We start from the raw sequence: 24,450 nt of genomic DNA, 5'->3' as shown, positions 1-24,450 counted from the left end.
AACGCTGTAAGCACCTGCTCGCCGCGGCACAGCTGCCGCTGGACGCACAGGGCAAGACCAGAAGGTGGGGGAAAGCACTAACCCAGCACCCACCCACGCGGCTGAGGCGGGCCCCTCCCTCGCTGGCAGACCCAGACGGGCGCACGTGGCCTCAGCCCCTTCCACGCTGCGCATGTCCCAGGCGGGAGCAGCCACAGTTTGAACTGAGGCGTGAGACCTGCGCGCCCCGCCTCTCCCCACCCCCCGAGAAGGAGGCTGGGGACTGCGTCTGCTCCCCCTCCCCCACTGACGGGCGCCAAACACTGCCCCGAGCTCCGAAGCCCGCCCGGCGGCAACAGCGGAGAAAGGATCACGTGCGGCTAAAGTTCCTCACCCCCGCGCCCTTCTGCCTGCGGGCGGCCCTAAGCCGCCAGTGCCACCTTAACGAGCGTACCATTCTAAGAGGGGGGGGGTGCTCAGAAAGCAACCTAAAGAGTACACCCACATGAAATTCCGATTACCTAGCTCCCGGCCGACAGATTGAACTATGATGGCTCGATGAGGACTGATAATCCTATTAGTTCCTAAATGGGCACAGGGCACCTCGCTTTATCGGCCCGCCCCCGCCTCCCCTCCGTGCCCCCTTGGCTGCCTCCTGACTGTTAAGGAGGCGCCACCTTCGCAACCCTGCCAACGCGCTTCAGCGGGTAACCAGATATTCAAAAACAATACGTCAGCCCACAATGCCCCGCGGTGCGAGCCAGCATTACCTCATCCCACAGTGCCCTGCGAGGCAGCTGAGAAGCTTCTAGGGGTGGGGTGACCATGGAGACCGGCTCATTTGCAACAGGCCGGGCCAACAGGCCGCCACCCCCCTGAGAGGCCGCCGCAGCCAATGGGAAGGCCCCGGGGTGACATCATGGGCTATTTTTGGTGGGTTACAGCTCGCTGATAAGTGTTGGGCTGCAGGCCGGGAAAGGGCTCAGAGCGTGCAGCAAGCAGCAGCAGGGCAAGGCCCGCTCCGCTTCCCTTCAGCAGCGCGCGCAGCACGTCCCGAGCGCCTCAGGGAGCAGGCCGGCGCGGAGCTGAGTACCGGGTGCAGGGAAAAGTACTTGGGGCAACTTCCGCGGTGCTGACAGGCAGCGGAGGGGCAGGCGCGGCCGCGCTCGGGGAAGCGGGAGAGGCGAGCGGGGCGCCTAGATTAGTGACCCTCCCGGCGGGGGAACCTGTCCGTCGGACACTCACTCCGGAGCGAAACCCGATCAGCCGAGAGACTGGATTTCTCCTCCCTGCGTCGCCGCGCGTAGCCGTCCCCGACACCAGGAGTTCTGCGACTCCCCGCTCAGGCTGACTTCTTGTGGCTTGAAAAAGTTCAGTCCTGATTTGCGGAAGCGCCGGGAAAGACGCTCGCGCCACTGCGCTGTGGGCAGAAAAACAAAACAACAAAAAAGTAAGACTTGAGCTTCCCGGTAACTCTTTTTAAAGGCTGCCGCGTTGCTCGGAAGAGGTACAGTCCTAGTCTTGTATTTCAGGTGAGGGTGAACTTTCTTTGAAGGGGACTTAAGAAACCAAACGCGTTGGTTACTGCTTAACTGTTACTGCTCGAAGTACACTTTCGTGGACTGTGTTCTATGACTGCAAAGATGGAACCTACCTTTTATGATGATGCCCTAAATGCTACCTTTGTACAGCCAGAAAGTGGTGGCTATGGATATAACAATCCCAAAGTCCTCAAGCAGAGTATGACGTTAAATCTGGCTGATCCTTCAAGCAACCTTAAACCTCACCTAAGGAACAAGAATGCTGATATTCTTACTTCCCCAGATGTTGGTCTCCTTAAGCTGGCATCTCCTGAACTGGAAAGGCTCATCATTCAGTCCAGTAATGGTTTGATCACCACCACTCCCACCCCAACGCAGTTCTTGTGTCCCAAAAATGTTACTGATGAGCAAGAAGGGTTTGCTGAAGGCTTTGTGAGGGCGCTGGCAGAGCTACACAACCAGAATACCATGCCCAACGTTACATCTGCTGCCCAACCTGTTAACAGTGGCATAACACCTGTTTCTTCTATGGCTGGCAACAATGGTTTCAACGCCAACTTGCATAGCGAGCCTCCAGTGTATGCTAATCTGAACAACTTTAACCCTAGTGCACTCAGCACAGCACCAAACTACAATGCAAACAACATGGGCTATGCACCTCAGCACCATATTAATCCCCAGATGCCTGTGCAGCATCCCCGGCTGCAAGCTTTGAAAGAAGAGCCCCAAACTGTACCTGAAATGCCAGGAGAGACTCCTCCACTGTCCCCCATTGATATGGAGTCACAGGAGAGGATCAAGGCAGAGAGGAAGCGCATGAGAAACAGAATTGCAGCCTCCAAATGCCGGAAAAGGAAGTTAGAAAGGATTGCCAGATTGGAAGAAAAAGTGAAAACTTTGAAAGCCCAAAACTCAGAACTGGCATCCACTGCCAACATGCTCAGAGAACAGGTTGCACAGCTTAAGCAGAAGGTCATGAACCATGTCAACAGTGGATGCCAGCTAATGCTAACACAACAGTTGCAAACATTTTGAAGAGACTGATGGAGGAAAAGAACTGTGATGTTGCAGTAGAGCAACAGAAAAACCACGCGTAACAGGTGGCAGATCCATAAAGCTAATGGTAAAGGCTGGAGAGGCACTGAGTCCTGCTAGCACCCCACAAAGCACATGTGTGGAAAGACTGGCGAGCCTTCAACAGAGCTAAACAGCACCACTTGGAGAAGTGCTGTTCCTGTTAAGATGATACATCAGATCTTTGTTTAATATTGACCAAGACCTGCATGGACCTAACATTCAATGATCATTCAGTATTAAAGGTTTAAACTGCAATAGAGACTGTAGGTTGCTTCCTGTAATATTCTTAAAGAAAACACAAATGGGAGGGAGGTTTGTGGGAGGCTGATAAAAACTGAGCTATACTGCCTGCCTTCAAGTAAACTGTGTATGTACATTTTTTTTTATTTTATGAAAGCTGATTAATGTCAATAAACTACTTCATGACTTTGTAAATTATTTTTATGTTTGTGTTCTGTCCAGTAATGTTTGTAAATGAGGGTTTTTGAGCACTCTGAATTTACCATTTGTAATAATAAAGTATATAATTTTTTTATGTTTCTGAAAAAAGTCCAGAAAGGATCTATTATATTTAAGAAAACATGAAAAAAGCATTTCCTCTCCCTTCTTTTGCTAGTACCTAAATCAGGATTCTAGCAGATGCTGCATTCTAAATGGTAAAGAATGTTAAACTTACACTGTACCAAGGAGATATGTCCTAGAGAATGTGTTAGTGGAAAGGATAAACCACCCCTTGTAACATAAACAGCACTAAGTTATGCATTAAGTGTTTTATGGATTTAATTCAGATTGGATTGCCTACCATAATCTCATATCACCATGTAGAAAGTAGCTTTAAAAATTAAGCAGCTGGGGGGAGTTGGCCATTTGGATCAAATTGCCCTGTGCTATAATAGTCTGGACTGTAAAGTATTTGATACTACTTATTAAAATATCCCCAATACCATATTTTACATAGATTTAACAAAAAATGTATCCTTCAGAGGGGTGCCTTTATCACTGTCTAGTTATGCATAGATAAGAGGTGGTCTCTGTGCATGAGTGTTTGTTGTCCTAATAAAATCATTCTATAATCCTTTCCCTTTTAGACATTTTTTTGCTCTTAAAATGTATTTACCAACATGAAAATGGGGGAAATGTCTCATCATTGAGAACACTAGTAACTGTAAATTGAAAATTAGGACAAATAAAAAGGAAGACATTCAGGCAGGACAAAAAAAGAAACTGACACTCTACCTGTCATTTTCAGTTTACATTTAAATAATGGAAGTAGGAGAGCTTGTTTTCATTTTATTTTCCAAAGCAGCAGCTCAGACAAGTTATTTAACTTGTCTGCTGAAATAAACTCATGGCTGTGGTAAATATGAATATAGTTTAGGATTCAGGATTTTTCAACTGCCTGGCTCTATATCCAATTAAATGGTCTGATTTATAGAAATGGATTCTTTTTTTAAAAAAGAACTATAAGATACAACAGATGGTAGAAAGTTTAATTTGCTAATTACATACATCATCTGTCTGGTAACAAATGATTTTTTTTTTTAAATTTTTATTTTAAGAATAGCAAGCCTAAAAGTTTTGTATTAAGTTGAAATACAAGTAAGTACAACATAAAATAGGGTGACAATTTTGCTTAATATCTGTGAATGAAACAGTGTAAGACACTGCTAGTGAAACTTCGAAACAAAAACTTGTTGCAACTACTTGGGCTCAGGATATGTACTATTCTGTATAGCATACACACATGCATATCAGGGATCCTTTGCCCATCATACAGATCCTGAGGTGGTATGTGCATGATGGAGGGTTGAAGTTCTAATACGGATTTTTTTCTCATTATACATGTGTAGGTAGTGGAATTTATTACTTTTTATTTGCCACTATCAGATACATACAATTGTTACAAACACAAAACAAAAGGGTTACAGGAGAGTGCTGTAGTTTGCCAAAAGTACATTTGCTGATGTCAACAACCCAGAAGGTAAATTCATTTTGACCATATGTAGGAATATAAAGCAGAAGGATGATACACAGCATTGCTGGGTGTGACTTTGCAGGGACTTAACAAGTGCCAGCTAGCAAAATAAGCAGGGCAAGATTAATTATCTGCAAAGGTATGGGTTTAACTCTTACACTGTTGTACTGAGGAAGAGATCCTACTAGTGAGTCTTCCTTAGCCATGTGAAGTTATTCTCCTGAACTGATATTTCCAAAATTCTATTTTAATTACACACAGCTGTAAGACATACTGCCCCACCCACTCATAATACACACACAAAGTTATAGTGTGCTCTATCTCATAAATTACATTAGATAACACAGGAAAAAGCTCAATTAGTAATAGTAAAACCCGGAACAGGGCCAGCGTGGATGGTTGTTTGCTAGTTCCTGTGAAATAAGTTGCTTGTCTCAGTCCAGTTTCAGAGAGGTAGCTCTGTTAGCCTGTATCCACAAAAACAATGAGCAGTCCTGTGGCACCTAACAGATTTATGGAGCATAAGCTTTTGTGGACAAAGACCTACTTTGTCAGATGCATGACTGGACTTTGCCAATCCAGTTTGTGATGTTCAGGCATATGCATCACAATTGACACCAGAGGCCAAGATCCTCAAAGATACTTAGCCTCCTACTTTCTACTGATTTCCACAACCCTTTAAGGACCTGTTTAGGGATAGTGCAATAAACTCTCCGCATTGTGGCTGGAGGACAGTGGTGAGACACCAGGAAATTACAGGTACAGTAGACAGAGTACACAGAGGCACTGTCTGTTTTGAGAAGAGTCTGCCACTGCATGTCTCCCTACACTGATTCACTTCTACTAAATTATAATCTAATCATGCTTTCTAGGTCACACAGTGATCAACAGACACAAGCATAAGGGAAGACTTGAAAGAAAAATGCAGCAATTTAATATTTGCTTGCATGTTGAGATTACATATTGTCTAATGCATACCATTTCTTGCAAATAAGTCAGTCAGTACTCTGAGGTGAAGAGAGAAACATTTTGTTGCCCCAGCTGTACTCGCAAGGGAGTACTTTGCAAACAAAAGCATTGTGGACATGTATTTTACTTGGCAGTGAGCGCTGTCAACGGATTCAGGAAGTGGAGTCAGAAAAAAGGCAGGGTTTCAAAGAGAGCAGGCTCCATAGAAGTGCCCAGGCAGTGAGCATTTTAATCAGAACAATGTGCTTGTGTTACAGAAATATTTATTAGTATTTGAGTCGATAGTATTAAAAAACAAAAAAACACTATTTCCTATATGAGTAGAAAAAGTGAGCCGCAATAGTCTCTGATCATGATTATTCACTGAATAATTTTCAGAACAAAGGATAACTTCTTGTCTCCCCAGAAAGAGGAAAGCCAATCGCTATCTATTTTATTCCATCCTGTAAAAGGAAATTCTACCTGTCATTTTTATTCTCAGGCAGCAGGAATATAGTTCAAACCTCACCCTTGGGGACTGACTGGTGGTGAATGAGAGAATTTGCCAGACCATGGGAGGTATAGCAACATTACCAACACTTCCATTGCTTTCTGGGCTCTTACAAGACATTTAGGGGTAAATCACAGCTAAATAACAGCACAGAACACTAAGCCACAGGATGGTGGCTTTAAACAAACCACAGGATCAAAGAAAACTTGGCTACACCCATTATAAGAGGTAATCCAACTAATTAAAATCAGGCCAGATTATGGACGTTACTGGATGGGAAAGTGCTGGACTACAGAGGTTCAGGCTGTAGTAACTAACAGATTCCTCCATCTTTGACTCTCTTTATGTGACACCAAGGTGGAAAAATGCTGATCTCAAATCACAGCACCATCATGTCACCATATTTCAGTAGCATACACTTACCTGCTACTGAGATCCAGTGGCCAGTAGGTGCCTCAAGTCGCCTTCTTCATGCATCTGACGAAGGGGGTATTTACCCACAAAAGCTTATGCTCCAAAAATCTGTTAGTCCATAAGGTGCCACAGAACTTCTTGTTGTTTTTGTACATACAAACTGACACAACTACCCCTCCGATACTTCTCCATTTGGTAGGGAAAACAGTCATGAAATAAAAACAAGCCACCTCCAACTTTGTGATCTGTTTGTTATACCTGTGGGCAAGGGGAGGTTTTATTACAATTACCTTTGAAAATACTAATAGGATTTTCTAGGATACCCCTTCCTGTACTATCTGAGCACTTCCAATGCATTAATGAATTTATCATCACAATAGCCCTGCAAGGCTGGGAATCCTAACTCTCTCTTACTGCTTGGTGGAGAACACACAGAGGATTTAGCGGACTTGTTCTCTCTTACACAGGGAGTTTGTGGCAAATCCTGGAGGAGAACCCAAATCTAGTTCGGTGCCTTGGCTACAATTTATTTTCCATACCTAGATAATATGATAGATTTCTCCACAACTGAAAAAACTAGAAGGCTGTGTCTACACTAGCTCCCAACTTCGAAGGGAGCATGGTAAGCAGGGTGTCAGGAGGTTACTAATGAAGTGCTGCAGTGCATATGTAGCACTTCATTAAGCTAATTCTCCCACGCGGCAACTTTGAAGCAGCAAACTTCAAAGTGCTGGCTTGCGTGTAGCCACGGCTAACTCGTGGGTACTTCGAAGTCCCTTTACTCCTCAAAATACCTAGTTTTCGAAAATAGTCTTCCTCCCACCCTGCGTTGCATTAAACTCAGATACGCACAACTTGAATGCGTGTATCGCAGGGTTCTACTGTACTAGGAAAAAGAGCCTGGCCTCTGGCCTCTGCATGACATAGCCCAGAGTTTTGCCATTAGGTACTACTGCTAGCCTTGGACACAAAAACGCCTTGTGACTTCTATACTGCAGGGTTAAATATTGACCAGGGTTCAATCACAACACTACTGGATGCTGGCATTCAGGACCCTTTGGATGGTACCTCCTGTGATGCCAGTGATCCTTGGACTTAGCTTCATTTGACTGTCTACAGGTAGTGTGGATCCATCAGCAGTCCCAGCTAAGGCAACCCCCCACAACCCTTTCTAGCCCCACAGATCCCTACAATATGGCGTAGGAAGATATATTTGACCACAGGTTCTATCTCCCGCACTTGCTTGGCAACAGTGTCTAAACTGAGATCATGAGGATGGTAGCAGGATCATGAAGCATACCTTTGCAACACACGACCTTGTGCACAACAATCCACCCTAGTCTTGGTGATATCCCAGCTGTACTAATGCCTTTTGCCATGTATAGCTGTTGAAACGAATATTATTCTATACTCATAGGAATAACACTTGTGCTTCTGACAGACAATTGGTAATGAGTAATCATGTAATTATGGTTAAAAGCCTATAAAGACATGAGCAGTTTTAAAGTGGTTTTGCACAGCAGATGCTCTCTTTTGATTTTGCATATCGCTCTTTATTGGTTCTTCATGGAAATACACTACCATATGAGTTCAGAAGGTTACATTCGATGTTCATATTTTTCATATCTTAGCTGTGACACAGCAACTGTGGGTTTTGGTTGTTTTTTTTTAGGAAAGAAGGGAGAAAAACAAATTCAGAAGCGGGGATGTTACAACCTGCTCTGGGGTCTTGAGACAAAGCCTAACAGGTAGGGAGTTTTCAGCATCCTGAAATGATGTCATCCATACCTGTGCTAAGTACCTGGAATTAATTTAATGGACAAAACTGAAGTGTAAGGAGAATAAAATTCCTATAAAAAGGGTATTTGGTGCCTTGTATTCTTCACACAGTTCTTAGCACAGCTAAGTGATACAACACACAATAACTGCATCTAGTAGAAATTTCTCCAAACTACGGAAACCCTCAATGCTACTTCTTTTAATCTGGTATACCGTTAGACGTTGGTTTTCAAATGCTCAGGCATCAGGGAAGATCAGTACCTAGCGAAATTAGATACAATTCCAGCAGATGGCGATAAAAAGCAGCTCGCAGGTTTTAAAAGGAAATAAATACCTTTGAAACCAGGTTTTGATCAGGCCACATGTTAGTCCGAAAAGAACAGGGCCAATCTGCAGGAGGGATCATATATCAGGAGCCTGGGAGCATTCTTTCTAGGAAGTGCATGTGGCTGGTACAAGTATACAGATTTTTAAAAGCAAAAGCTGGCCTGTGATTCTGAAACCAACCACCACAGCTGACAGGAAGATCCTGCCAAGCTTTCAAAGGGCATATGTCTGTGTGCCTTCATAAGACCTGGGTGAATAATTCAAAGAACAAGCACAAATTTAGGCTGTATTAGGTGGTTAGTAATATTCTGAACAAGAGCAGGAGTGCTATAATGGGATAAATTCAACAAGTTATTCACCGATCCCTGAATACAGGAAACATGGGAGAACTGGGATAGATTTTATATACCTGAAAGATTTTTGAGTGGATTTTGTTTCAGTTGTATCTTAACACTTTAAAACTATTATGTTCAAAGGAATAATCTGGTTGCCCTTGTGTAGCAAATTCACAAGTGGGGCACAGTGTTCCATCTAATTTTTTCTGTCCATGGCCAGAATAAATTATGTGCACCACCAGTAGAAACATAAACTGCCCACTGTGGATGGCTGTGGGTGCTCTGCAAATCAGTTGGGTAGTACCTTAATCTTTCCTGAGCAGCCAACCAAGTGTCTGTTTACAAGGAACACTGGTAGGGCCTGTCAGTTTTGACAGAAATCTAAGTACTTTGATCTGATCCTTCTTAATTCTGAGTCCTGATATGTCTAGATTTCAACTATTATGCATCTTCCTGAGTCTTCTACATTAACCATCTCCAGTAACAAAGACTGCAATATAACCATTGATCATTTTAGCCTCCTCAATCTCATCCTCCTGTTTTTTGCCTTCTGTATTATTTATCAGATGCCTGACAGCTTCATTTGACATTCTTTTTGCCTCAAAGTATTTGTAAAACTCTCAGCTAGTTTTCATTCTGGTCATTTGCTTCTCTTATTTTACTTCTGTAGGGCCCAGTCCACTAATTAGATCTGTGGGACTAGACCTTTAAGCACACAGAGTATCACAGAAATAGGTCTTCACACAGGCACTAGCAGGGTTCACACAGACAGACCCAGCTGAAGGACTGGGGCTATAGTTTCTCTTTATCCTTACATACTCCTGCCTTAAATTAGATGTGGGAAAAAGACTGGAATTTCAAGCCTTCTCCCCAGAATAGGACCCCCAGTGTACATGCATACATAAAAATTGAGTGGGGTAAGGGAAAATTAAAACATTCAAATCGGAATTTTTGTGACTTTTTTCCCCAATTACAAGTATTATTATTTCTATAGTTCTCTGAAGTGTTGAAAGTCCAAACATCAAAATATCTTGCTAAGCCATGAAAAGCAGAAGGTGAAAGTAACCAGCCTGCTTTCATTGTCAAAACTATACTAAAAACAGTAAACTATTTGCATAAATACTTCAAAGTAAGTAGAGCTACTCAAAATTGTTTGGCTGATTTTTTTCCCCCAGAAAATATGGGTTTCCTCTTTAAAAATATTTTTGTCTTTTTTACATTTTTTTTCAGCAGGTAAAATCAAAGTGAAATATTGTTTGCTTGAAAACAGCCAAGTTCTCCTGTCAAAGGTTGTGAACTGAATATTTTCACAATTTTTTCAAGCAAAAATCTTCAGTTTTTAGACTTTTTGGCCTATTTTCAGATAAGATCAAATGCTGAAATGACAGAATTTCCTATGGGAACAAAATTCCATTTTCTGAACAGCCCAAAACCAATGAATAGGACAGAATGCTTGAAGAAGAAAATACTGGTTACAGATGTTGTAATTCACGTGGATCCCACAACTGCTTCTTAAATCCTGCTTTTTCTATGTCTTCCTTACCTAGAATTATGAATGTTCCAAAGAACTGAGGGACATTTTTGGCTATTCTGCATTTTATGGACTCAGGAAGGTGGGGGGAGGGGAGGCATGAGAACACCTCTTTGCCCCAGTGGACACTGTCATTCAAAAGATTTCAATTTTACATTCATGCAGTATATGCACACCTAAAGGGGAATCCACAAAAGCACATGCTCAAAGAAGAAATGTGAGAGTCATACAAATTAACTTTCACAGAAGTTACTGAGATTATTTAAAATATATGTCCCACGACTCTCAGCACTGGTGCCTAACGTTATTTATCCAACAGAAAGTGGCCTGTTTTTCAGAGATACTGAGCACCAGAGGTGGAAGAAGTACCCAGAAAGTTATTTCAGTAAAAGTGCAGCTGATGGAGAGGGAAAATGTACTGAAGTTCAAATTATCAATGTCCCTCTGGAAAACTACTGGCGTAAAAGTACACATGCTCATATGTTACATCTAGATTGTACTCAGGTATCCAGATATGAAAGCGGCTTCACTTTTATTCAGCTCACTCTTTGGGTACTTTTGCCACCTCTACTGAGCATCCACAAATCGCACCAGCTCACAACCTGTCAAAATCAAGCCACTTCAATTAAAGTATCTAAATGTAACTTTAGGAGCCTAAGGTTAGACACTCACTTTGAAAATCTGGCCATGATCTTTAGTTTGAGAAAGTAAATACTACTAATAGCTAAATTCCCATGTAAATAAAGCCTTAATACTTTCCAGAAGTGGACCTAGTGATTAGCTAAACGGACAGAAGAGATGCTTCCTTCTGTTCATACAGAAATGCTTTGCAAAAATCTGCCGTATTGTAATTTTACTTATGGACCAATTCGTTAATGCAACATTTTACCCAAAGGAATCATCAAGAGAAAGCCTGGCTTCAACTGATGTATAAAAATATGAAGTAAATAACACAAACTGCCTAAATCTCTTTATAAAAAGCATTAAAACTCATTTTATTACTAATTATTTGTACTACACCAGAGCCTATAGAAACCAATCAAGATTCAGTCCCTATTACTTCAGGTAAATCAACGTGTGCCTAAATTAATTAAAACTGCTGGTAAGGACAGGAGAAGAGACAAACTAAGACAAAATATCTTGTTATTTTCTAATTTGCTTCCTTCTCCCTGTCCTGCAGATTGCCTGTCCTCTTTTCTTCCTGAGAGAAACAGATGAAAGCAGAAAGAAAACATGCTTGGAAATAATATTTGTCCAAGTGTATTCTTCATATTAGACTGCATAAAAGCTATGCAAAGCTGTCACTATAAATGGGTAGATTATTAAAATGGCTGTGCCACAGGAGTTCGCAGATAGTCTGTAATAGCAAAGTAAGTAACAATTGATAGCCATTAAACTGAGCATTAGATTTCCAATCAATTTGTATTTCCCAGGGGAAGGAAAAAAGCTGCATTTGGTAGACTCTCCTTCCTGAACCAGACTGGAGGAGGCTTCTTTCGATTGTGTTTCCATCCATCCTACACCCCCCTGCTCTAAATCAGAGGAAAAGGCAGTAGCAAATTTATATCCAGCTTCTCATTACATCAGCTTTTAGGGCTGAGATCTCTGGGAGTTGATGAGACAGCTGCTGTTTGATTCCATCTGCTACACTAGAGCCTTTGGGGGTTTCTCTAATAACACGATTCCCAACCAAAAGAATGCAGATCTAAAGTTAAATGGAAGGACATCTGATTTCAAGCCATAACTACTCTTCTGCATCCCCACAACTTGGCATTCACTGAATCCTATTACTTCTAGGTTCACTGTTTTCAAAAATGTCAGTACCCTTACATGAACCTATGCCCCTAAAGAAAGGTAACATGAGAGACTGACTGAGCAACTCTAGTTCCTATGAAAATGAATGGGTGCTTTAGAATCAGGCCATTGATAAAGTATAAAAGAAAATGTGTTTAAAAATACTTTCATCAGCTCATGTCAAGTAGCAGAGAGAACAATATTTCATGAGCAGGGACAAGGAAGCAAATATGAACAAAATATTTTGCCAAGTGTATTTTTATGGCTTACAAGGAATTTGTATTGTATCAAATCAAGGTTCTACCCCACTTCCCACAAAGAAAACTATACCAGGTTTCACCATTTAAAATTATTTTAAGGTAATTTATTTAAACTAGCTAAAACTGCTATGTGGACACTATTTTACTTTCAGAATTGCTTCTTTCAATTTCACTTACCCCAATTCCAATTTTCTCCAGCTAAATGAAAAAAGTGACTCACAAAATGAGGCGAGTGTCTACACAGCAGTGTGTATCAGTTTAAATTCATGCCATGGGTGAAACCTGTGAAAGTTTCCCAAGCAGAAGCCCTCAACACAGTGATCTGTTTGTTCATATACTGAGCACCTTCAACTCTCATTAACTTCAGTGGAATTATGGTGCTCACTCTATGTTACCGAGACTGTTTTATTTGTGTGACAATCTTAAAGCACATAAATTTTGAAAGTATTTTGTACAAAAGCAGAAGTGCCAGAACATTTTTTTATAGTGGGAGTGCTGATGATGGCTGTGATGCTGTATGGAATTATGAGATGTATTATTAATACCAGTATTTGTAAAACTGCAATGATGCATGCCCGATATAACAAAACACCAGTCATGTAGCACTTTAAAGACTAACAAAATGATTTGTTAGTCTTTAAAGTGCCACATGGCTGCTGTTTTGTTTTGTTAGAATACAGATTAACACAGCTATCTCTCTGTTACTATTCATCATGCCAGATATGCAATGTAAGGTATCAGTGAAAATGTTATGATTTGCTAAGTATGGTAATTCTGTTTATATGTTTGTATTATGAATTATAGATTGGAAATGCAAATATACTCTACCTAACTTGTGCTGTGTTCTTCAGTGATACCCCAGGCAGCTTGCTGTCAGCACTGCCTAGTCTATTTGATGGCTCATCCAGGGTCATCAGCAGTATGATGAACCCATGGAAAGAAGCCACAGGATATACCTTCAACGAAGGGTCCTGTGGATATACCTTATGAGTCAGCAAGACATGTAGCAGCATGCCTATGGACACAAAGCTGAAGTTTCCATGACAGGTGCTATGAAGCTTGTGTTGGGTTAAAAAAAGAAGTACAAACCCCATAGCAAAAGAATACAAAGGGAGCTGCATCTTCTTCATTCCTCCTTATCCCTGGAGTACCTTGTCTACAAACTGAAGTTCTGAACAAAGGACTGAATGATGTGTTCGAGCTTTGAATATGCTGCAAAGGGACTTTCAAGCCAACAAACTCACCAATATAGTAGTCCCTCAAGTTATGCGAGGACTGGGTTCCCACACACCCTAGCGTAATTCAAATTTTGTGTAAGTCAGGGGGCAACGTTTTTGCCCGGCGGAATGCACATTCTTCAGCCAGGGAAGCAGCAGGAGCACCTGGAGCTCCTTTTGAAAGGTACCTCCTGGGGCGGGTTGGAGGGCAGTTGGGAAGAGTTAAGCCTGATGGTGGGTTGGGTCCGTGGGAGGAGGATGGGGGGGGTTAAGTCTCAGGTGAGTTAGGGCTGCAGGGGAGGCAAGGGGGTGTTGAGACTGAGCTGCACGGGAGGGGGTGTTGAGCTGGAGCTATGCAGGAGGGAGGCTGAGCTGGAGCCACGGGGAGTTTGAACTGGGGCAGGGGGATTTGAACAGGGGCTGCATGGGAGGGGTTGAACCAAGGCTACGCAGGGCCTGGGGGGTGTTGATCCTGAGCCGGGGGAGCAGGATTTTGAGTTGCACTTAACTCACATTAATGCAACCTGAAATCGTTTATTTTGAGGGTTTACTGTACTGCTAAGTACCTGATATGGCATAAGCTTTATTAGTTGGCACCCTAGGGGAATTGGGGATGCTGGATAATCAAATGCAATGGATATTGGAGCAGGGCCACTGGTCCCGCTCCCACTCCCACCAGCCACACTGCCACTGCTGAACAGGCAACCAGCCCCATGGCCACCGGCCCCAGCCAGGCAGTCAACCCTGGCCCCTCTGTTGCCACCACTGGCTCCAGCACCAGCTGGATAGCTGGCCCTGCTGCTGGCATCTAGACAGCCAGCCTTGTGGCCACTATCCCTGCTGCTGCTGCTGCTGCTGGCGGGCCAAGCAGTTGGCCATATGTCTGTTGGCACAGGCTTTGCCGCTGCCAGACCCAGCCCTGGCCCCAGCTGAGCAGATGACCCTGGCCCTGCTGCTGCTGCTGCTGCTGCTGGCCAGGCAGCCAGTGACCCCAGCCCTGTGGTCACTGGCCCCACTCCACTGGCCCCAGTCAGGCAGACGCCAGCAAAAGCAAACGTTAGTTGCTTGAGCTTGCTGGTTATCTGAATTCCAGATAACATGGCTTTTACTGTATATGGACTTTGAAGTCTCTCTATACATTCTATTGCTTTGATATTTAAGAACTCTCTTCTTGTTCTTTTTTTCTTTAAAATAAACCTTTAATTTTTGACGCTAAAGAACTTCCTGGCAGCACTGCAGCAACCCAAACACACAGCTTAGAGGAAACATTGATATAGGAGATCTGAAACATGGTTTGTAACTGGTTAGTGCATTTAACTTCAATGTTAACCACCACTTCTGGGAATATCTGCTCTCCCTTTTGGAGCCTGTCCTGACCTTGGCATTTTCAGTGAGGGATGCCTCAGGCACATCTGGTCACAACGGAAAACATGCACTTGGTGTTTATTATGACCTCAAGATGGGGTGTACCAGCACCTCCAGGACCAGCATGACTGTGCAAAAGAGGATTTTATTATTCAAAATCTGCTATATGGAATCCCCTGAATATAGTCCTTATGTTGCCTTTTATGTCTGTTTTGAATTTACTTCCAAAATATAACAGCAAACAAAAAGTTAACTTCAAGAACTCTCCTTGGTGGTCTCTGATTGGCATGCTTTCATTCTTGCATGCAGAACTGTGGAGATGTGTTTCATCCAATCATTCCACTCCCTGGTTCTGTGGCACTCCTTTGTGCATGCCTGTCTGATAATGTGTGAGAAAGATCAGAAAGCATCTATGTCTGTCAGGTGTGTTTAGAAAGGTGCAACAGAAACAGTCTCTTTGGCACACGAAGCACAAAATACAATATATATATGATTTTGTTAATGTCCATAACATCCTACAAAAGAGGTAACTAATTTTGTCTATATTTTGTAAATCAAGTGTACCTTAGAACATTGAACTTACAAAAACTCAAACCATCACGTTAACCCTAAAAATACCATAGTGAGTTGAGGTCTGATCCAAAGCTTATTGAGCTCAATAGTAACTGAGAGGAAGCCGTGCTAGTCTATACACTATCAAAACAAAAAGCAGTCAAGTAGCACTTTAAAGACTAGCAAAATAATTTATTAGGTGAGAAGTGGGTCTGTCCCACGAAAGCTCACCTAATAAACTATTTTGCTAGTCTTTAAAGTGCTACTTGACTGCTTTTTGTTTTTATTGAGTTCAGTGGGCTTCCCGTCAGGCTCTAGATACTTAGGGCCCAAATATGCAAACAGGATCAGGCTCTTAATGCAGACAAATGATATACAATAATACTCCAGCAGGGTTTCTCAACCAAAGGATGTGGGTTCAGAGCTCTCTGTGTAACAAAAATGAAACAGGCACTGACATCCTTTAGGGGAGAAAAGCTTAGTAACAGCAAAATCTCATTTCTCCCATTTTATTTTCCAGCACCAATACCAAACTGATAGCAACCTGCCTAGCTTAAGCAGATATTTGTGTTGCTATATTGTGCTGTAATTCTCATAAAATAGGTACATGAACAGATAAGGGTCAATAGAGCAATTGTCTGAAGATATTTCCTAGCATTACTTGCTTGGATTAATTTGGATTCTCTTTAACCATCACCCTCCTATTTGTTTAGTTCTTGAAAAAAATAATGTAATTTCTTGTTGAGATACTGAGTGACATAGTCATACAAGACTGTTTTTAACATTTCTGTGACTATTTCTGCTATGGCTATTAGCAGACTGGTAGCATCTGGCATTTTGGTTGGATGAAGCGTTCACACAAATAGTATTTATTTATTATTAACAACGCTGGTTATTTTTCAGATCAAATACAGGTATATTATAAAGGGGATGTTATAGGTCATAGAAGGTCAAGGAAAGTAAAATCATTTGAAGCTGCCCTTTCTGTCTTATACTCAGTTGCCATTATATACTGTGGCAGCAACACTTAGGCACCAGGAAATGCCTACCTCCTAAGACTGGAGATTTTGAGTTTTAGAAGATTCACTGTATAGTAGGATCTCAACATTTATGAACCTAAGGTTTGCGAATTCAGTTATTCGCAAGTGGTTACTTCCCTGGGGCTCTGGGGCACAAAGCACCGACAGCCGAGGCTTCCCGAGGGCTCTGGGTAGGAGTGCTGGCAGCTGCTGCTTCCCCCAGGGCTCCGAGCAGGAGCTATTTGCAAAATTTAAAATTCACAAGGGTTCTCAACATGGAACCCCTGTGAATGTTGAGACCCTACTACATCTTAAGAGTTAAATTGTTGGTTCTTAGGTCACAATCTGGCTTGCAGAATGTGGGGGAGTGAAGTATTAAAATTCCACACGAGAAGCTGCAGAAGTTAATACCTTCTTCAGAAGCAGGGGGAGCAGAGCTGGTACCTACCTGTGCAGAACCAAGCAAAACTAATCCCTAAGTTTTAACATCCTAAAACATATTTCAGTTCCTAAAACTAGGACTGTAGGGTCTAGCTGGCACCACTCTTGCCTCTAGGCCAGAAAGAAATGGGTTTCAACTCTATGGCAGGACTTCAGGTCCTAGTAATTGCTGATAGAGCAATGTACAGCATTCAGATGAGAGACTGAATTCCCTTCTGATCATCACTGATTCCCGTCTAGGAGATCTATTAAGAAGATAAGGACAGCCAGACCAGGTCCATTCCTTGTCATGGTGAGGTGGCTTGTGCGTCTCAATGATTTGGAGAGCTATGCCAGAAGGAGCTACAGCTCCTGGAAGGGTCACCCAAACCGGACAGGTCAAAGGATAGACACCAGACAAATTTGGATCACTTGTCCCTGAGGTGAAAGGAGCTGACTTAACAACCCCATCCATACAAAAACAATAGTTTGTGGAAACATCAACAAAGAAACCTACAATTCCCTCAGTCTTGGGAGGAACTGGCAATATGCACAGACTGAGTAAGAAGCACGATAGGGAAAGCTGAAAGGAAGCTGCCTTGCAGATGACCCTTCTCTCATCCAGGACAACCACTCAGTTTGGTACATGGAACATTCGGACCATATATCAAGCAGGGAAGATAGCACAGAGTGCAGTGGAAATGAAATAGTACAACTTGTAGTTTTGAGCTTGTGTGAGACAAGATGGACACAATCTGGGCAGTTATACCTGGCAACAGATGAAACCCTCATCTACTCAGGACATGAAGAAGAAGGTGCACCTCATACAGGTGTGGACTTGAGGTTATCAAGAGAGGCATTTGCTGCTTTAATGGAGTGGACAGCAGTATCATCATGCATTACCACAGCCAGATTCTACACCGAAGTGTGGAAGGTACTGATTGCGCAATGTTATGAACCAACCAACAAAGCACAGACTTCTGTGAGAAACTACAAAGTGCTGTGAACCAGAAAGCAAAGGATAACTTGATTTTAATGGGAGACTGCAATGCAAAAATTGAAAGCATAAATAAAAGTAGAGAACAGACCAGGGGAAAAGCATGAAAAAAGAAAGTGCCTCAGTGACTTTTGTTCCTTCAACAGTTTGGTGATAGGTGGTAGTGTTTTTCAACACAAAAGGATCCATAAGGTCAGCTGGGTTTCACAGGATCATCAGTCAGAAAACCAGATTGATCACATCTGTATCAGCAGTTCTTTCAGAAGATCAATGCAGGACATCCACGCTGGAAGAGGAGCAGCTGTAGGTTCAGACCACCATCTGGTTATGATAAAATTCAAATTCAAGCTCAAGAGATACACCACAAAAGTGACCAAGCTGGGACTGAGGTACAACACAGAGCAGCTGAAGGATTTAGAGAGGAGAGACGGTTTCCAAGTGGCACTATCCAACAGATATGCACTTCTGACAAACCTTATCCTGGAAGATGCTACCATGGAACAAATTTGGGAAGACACCAAAACAGCCTGGAAAGGGACCTGTGATAAAATACTGGGAAAGAGGACAAGGCATCACAAAGAATGGGTCACAGCAGAAACTCTGAAAAAAGTGAAGGAACGAAAGAACAGAAAAACAGCAATAAACAACAGCAAAACAAGAGCAGCCAAGGTGGAACCTCAGAAACTATATTCAGAAGCCAACAGAGAAGTTAAAAAGGCTGTAAAATGGAACAAGAAGAACTTAGTGGAAAACCTTACACAAGAAGCCAAACAAGCTGCAGGACAGAGAAACTTGAAAGATCTGTATAACATCACATGGAAGCTGGGTCACAATATACAGTGGATCAGCCAGTACAGGATAAGGAGGGGCGTGTGCTAACAAACCCAAGTGAACAGCTCAGTAGATGGAAAGGACACTTTGAAGAGCTACTGAATGGCCCTGCCCACATCCGAGCTCCAAAGTTACCACCTGCAAATATACCACTGCAAATTAACAGCATCAGACCTACAAAAGAAGAAATCAGAAAAGCACCTGGTCCAGACAACATCCCTGCAGAAACAATCAAGGCAGATAAAGAAACATCAGTCAACATGATGTATAATATATTTGGGACACTGACGAGATCCCACAAGACTGGAAACATGTCTACCTTATCAAGCTTCCAAAGAAAGGCAATCTGAAAGAATGCAAGAATGGGAGAGGCATCATGTTATAGTCTATTCCAGGAAAAGAGTTCAGTAGGATTCCCCTGGAGAGAATGAAGACAGAAATTGATAGGCAACTCAGGAAAGGATAGGCCAGCTTCTGAAGTGAGAGATGTTGTACTAAACAGCAATTCTCAGAGTGATCATAGAACAGTCAATCGAGTGGAACTCAACCCTGTACATAACCTTCACAGACTTTGAAAAAGCCTTCAACAGCATTGATAGAGACACTTTGTGGAAACTGCTGCAACACTATGGCATCCCACCCAAAATTAACCTGGTCCAGTCAACATACAAACCCTCCACACTCCAAGTTGTTCATAATGGTGTCTTGACAGAATCCTTCAGCATACCGTCAGGAGTGAAATAAGGATGCCAATTGTCACCTTTTCTGTTCTTGACCACAATGGACTGAATTATGAGCTGGACAACAGATGGCCATCAACGAGGCATTTTGTGGACACTTTTCAAACAGCTAGAGGACATGGATTTTGCTGATGATGTCGCTCTCCTTTCACACCAACATGAAAGCATGGAAGAAAAGGTCTAAATGTTAAACAAAAATTACTCAGTGACTGGCCTGAGCATTAACAAGGGAAAGACCAAGACCATGAGCATCAAGCAGTCCAACAATACCAGCATACTGAGAGGGGATGACCTGGAACAGGGTTCAGCAACCTGCAGCTCCAGACCCACATGCGGCTCTTTAAGAAGCCACTTGCAGCTCCGAGAGCTGCTGCCACTGATTCCTCTTGGGGCTCTGGAGGCTGCCGCTGCTTTAAAAAAATCTAAATTCAGTTGCCCACCATTGAACCAACTGAATTTAGTTTTTTTGCTTAAGCCGCAGCAGCCAGAGCTGCTCAGCAGAAAGCCAGCTGGGCAGCAAGCTGCCTGGGCAGAAGTCTAAGTCAGCAGGAGAGCTGTGGGGAAGGGCGGCCAAGCCTGTCTCGTGGAGCCATGCAACCACGCCAAGGAGAAGGAGATAGAGGGGAGCAGTGAGGGGAGATGGCAGCCGCAGCTGCTGCAGAACTGCGTGTGCTGAGGTGAGTTAAGCCTGAGGGCAGAGGGGAGGTTGGGGCTCAGAGGGGCTAGTTCTGAAGATGAGGGGCGGGTTTGTGGAATGTGAGGGGGCTAAAGCCTGGAGATAGGGTACAGATTTGGAGCTGAGGTGGGTAAAGCCTGGAGATGGGGGTAACAACTTTCTAACTGGTATAAATCATTGTGCGTGCACTGTTCTTAAAATAGGGGTAATAAAAAGCATGGTTTGACATTATTTATTAAAGACTGTCTTGTATTCACATGCATTGCAGCTCCTCAAGGCTTGATTTTGTAACTGAATTTGAAAAAATGTCTCTTCTCATGATTTCAGTTGCAGACACCTGACCTGGAAAATGTGGAGCAGTTCACCTACTTAGGGAGTATTATGGGCAGACATGGAGGAACAGACATGGATAACAGTGCCAGGATAGGGAAAGGCGATCCATCCTCTGTCTCTCACTTTCATCTTCTGACATACAGAGGGTAGGGACACCAAATCTGCCCCTCCTGGCAATTAGCCATTGTGATGGACCTATCAATGAACTTATCTCCTCTTTTTTAACTCTTTCATAGTATTGACTTTTATAACATCAGAGGGTGCTTGAAAATTCCATAGCACTGTTCAGGGAATAGTATTCTGGACAAAATCTCTCAAGGCAGGCTTGAATTTCTAAAACTGCATCTGGCCTCCCTTCATATTTACAGCTAACGTATATTATTCAGTCAGCTACACTCCATGCAGTGTATGATAGCTCAAAATAAACTTCACACTAAACAAAACATTTCTGTGTTTCCACTGGAGGGTGGGGGAAACACACGCCAACATGTACAACTGGTGGGGATTATTTACTATTTGTACTGTGTTAACTCCCTAACTGTGTTAAGCACCTTATAAACATATGTGAAACAGTTAAGTTACATCCACACCTCTCAAGTGCTGAAAACATTTACCCTCATCTCACAATGCTATTCATTGTCATGCACCAATCTTTACATAACCTGGGATACCTTGAATATAGGTAAGTATATATAATGGTGCTAATATTAAATCACATTTTGAGCTAGGACCCTCAACCAATGTGAAAGAATGTGCAGCATTAATTAAAACTAAAACTCCAAAAACTGATTCATACGATGTGTCTGTTGTATGTCTATTAACCAGGGCCAAAGCTTTAATCCTTGTCTTGAACCTAAATATTAACTAATACTTCATGCTTTGGGTTTCCTTCATTAAGACTCAGACCCTAATTTAAGCCATCATCTATAAACATACTAATTCAATCTGTATGGATCCCCCCATGAAAATGAAAACTGGGAATTGATTTCAGCTGTTGGATGCTTCTTCTTAACTAGTGAAACAGATTACTACCAAAGCTGCTTTACCACAAAATGTGATGATGACTGCAACAAAGCCAGTACATCTTTCTTACAAATCATTTCCTTGTGATAGCTGTAGTTACATCTCTAAAGTTATTATTTTGCCTTTATTTACTTTTCTACTTCGAAAATAGTACTGTCTCACTGAATTTTATATTGTAAATAACCAAAACCTCTTAAGACCTTCACCCTCAACTTCTTGGAAAGGAAGTATTTGAATAACAACATAGTATTAGCAATAAGGCCCAGGTTCATCAAAGCAATTAAGCACAAACTTAACTTTAGGCACATGAAAAAAAATTTTTAAAGAGTCCACGGAACAACTTACATATGTAAAATTGAGCATGTGCTTAAATGTTTTGATTCTGATCCTGTGAGTCATGTAAAGTAATTACCTGAAAGCACTATTTTTAAGTTCATCCCAATCAGCTAGGGCCCAGCCAGTCAAGAAGCAATGGCCTACCAAGGACATGGTAAGAGAGGTATATAGGCTCCTCTTAGACTCAGCTGCTCAGTGTTAGCTTGCTGGGAGAATTCCCAGCTGCCTGGTAGTTTTGACAAATTACTTGACTCTGTGTTTGCTTCTGTTCCAGTCTCAGTTGATCCCTCGGCTACCTTGACATTGGAATTCTAGAATACCTCTTTTTATGCTGGTATTGTTTTTCCCCCCAGGGAGATTTTGTGTTCTTGAGACTTGTCAGGGGTATAGCCCTGAAAAGTGAGATACAGTTGGATTATGTGGCAACCCTAAGTATATGTGGTGGTGGCGGCGGCGGCGGCAGTAGTAGTAGTAAGCTTCTCCCACCTCTACATCTTGAAGGTTGCCAGATAACACAGATTTACTGTACTTCCATAGATAAGTAAAATACAGAAGTAGCCTCTGTATGCATTCATAAGTTATGGGAGCATAGAGAGCCTTAAAAATCAGTCCACATAAATCTTCTACATAATTATGACCTCACAAAAATGGGGAGTGCTGTACAGAAAAAAATAAATATTGTACATTCCTAAAAAGGAATCAAAGGGGTTAAGAAAGTAAGTGGGGTATTTAATTGTGAATAAACATCTTCCTGAAAATGTCTTCTATGGCCTGGCATAATCATGAGGAAAGTCTAAACTTAAGCACTGGCCATTCATGCAGGATTTCCTGTGACTAATGGAAGTAGTATTCAAAACTTTTAATTTCAACTGTGGGTGTTACTGACAGATAGGAACTTAGCATTTAAGATTTCTTATTTGAAAATGAATACAAACCATTCTAATTTACAAATTCATTTGCTACTCATGAAAACAAAACAAGTAATAGGTGGACTGTTTAAATGCATATGTTGGTAACACATGCTGGATTTTTTACAAACTCCTCTGAATTTGGATGGGATTCACAGGAAGCTTGTATATGGGAAAGCCTTTTCCCTTCTTAATTTTGAAAGTTTTGTTGGATAGAAATTATGCCAGTGGGGCAGGGCGCAGGATTTGAGGCAAGAGAAGAGGAAGGACTGACACTTTACTACTAGCACTGGGAATATGTGAAAAACTGGTAAGTTTACGATATTAAATGTTTGAGTCTGTTGTGAAAACACATACCCAGGCTTCTGTATTAAAATGTTAAAATTCCAATTTCAGTAGCTAGCAAAACAGATCACAACAGTGTATGCAGATTTAAGATGATGCACTTCATAAAGATGCATTCACAAGAAGTTGTTATAGAAAGATTCTGAGAATATGATGGATGCAGAAGGTCACCAATGAGGAATTATACAGGAAGATACAGCCAAAAGAGAACCTGCTGCAGAAGGTTATAAAACGGAAGCTACGCCTATTTGGACATATCTGCAGAATGAACGACGAACAAAAAATCAAGACGCTGGTATTCGGCATAATGGACCGTTCAAATAGGAGAGGCAGACCCCACAGAAAACAGATTGATGATGTAGTACATTCGTGCAGAGCTAGTATACAGAAACAAAGCCACTCTGCACTGGGCAGGGAAAGATGGAAGGAAATAGTGAGAGTGGCATCAGACACCAACAGGCGCTGAGCCCACGGTTATTGATCATGATGACTTGATAAAGAACACATTATAATTTAGAATTAAATAGACTTAAAAAGACAAGCCGGTAAAAGCTCACTGATGTAAAGCAGCAGTCTGATAACTGCCAGTCACTAAAATCTGATTTGCCAAGATTCAAATAATATTTCGGTATCCTATCTCTAACGCTGGTAAGGCTATATATACTCTTGTGAGTTTAATCCAACTTCTAATGTAAGATTTTGCATTCTTTGGCAGCTTCAAATTAAAATACAGTAACTCCTCTGTAACAGGATCAGGCCCTTAGCTTTCAGCCCCTTTTGAACCCACAAACCACCCAGAGACCTTTCTTTTTGCAGGATCACCCATGCCCTTTCTTGTCTGTGTCAATTTCCCCTCCCCTCAAACATACAGAGGTTCAGTCCTGCCACTTCAGGAACTGCTAGCTTCTATAGCTAGCTGGAGACCACCGTCCTCCACTCCAGCTCTCCTCCCCTTTACTTCCTCCCTGTGGCTAACAAGGCCTGCAGTTGTTCCCTGTTTACCCCGCAGGTTTGGGCTTACTCATCCATCTCTAATCACCCTTTCCTGCTGCAGATGGCATAGCACAACTCTGGTTCACTTGTCTTAGCCAGCAGTCTGTCACATCCTCACTTAAAGTCATCCTGGTCAACACTGTTTTGTTACTAGGTTGTTGCTTTATTAGAGAATGTACTTCTTTAAAGTTACATAATGTTCCATTATAAGGTTGTTTGGCTTG

At 42.3% G+C, this 24,450-nt stretch overlaps 2 protein-coding genes across 5 annotated transcripts in view; one reads left to right on the top strand and one right to left on the bottom strand.

The window, feature by feature from the left end:
- Nucleotides 1-24,450, bottom strand: part of FGGY (FGGY carbohydrate kinase domain containing) — a 478,496-nt gene that overhangs the window by 432,293 nt on the left and 21,753 nt on the right. Inside the window, exon 1 of one of the 4 annotated variants that reach the window (XM_075002923.1) lies at nt 1,225-1,352. The exons of 1 other annotated variant lie outside the window; for it this stretch is intronic. The gene's annotated coding sequence lies outside the window, so the exon portion shown is untranslated. Of the gene's footprint in view, nt 1-1,224; nt 1,353-24,450 lie in introns of those variants that run through there. 2 more of the 4 variants (XM_075002917.1, XM_075002927.1) reach the window with 2 other exon arrangements.
- Nucleotides 953-3,677, top strand: JUN (Jun proto-oncogene, AP-1 transcription factor subunit). The gene has a single exon (XM_075002928.1). The coding sequence runs from the start codon at nt 1,611-1,613 to the stop codon at nt 2,553-2,555; it is 945 nt and encodes a 314-aa protein (XP_074859029.1). The 5' UTR covers nt 953-1,610; the 3' UTR covers nt 2,556-3,677.

The sequence above is a fragment of the Carettochelys insculpta genome, chromosome 9, assembly GCF_033958435.1.
Source record: "Carettochelys insculpta isolate YL-2023 chromosome 9, ASM3395843v1, whole genome shotgun sequence".
NCBI lineage: Eukaryota > Metazoa > Chordata > Testudines > Carettochelyidae > Carettochelys > Carettochelys insculpta.
The sequence above is the reverse complement of the archived record's forward strand: the minus strand, read 5'-3'. Positions and strand labels throughout refer to the sequence as shown.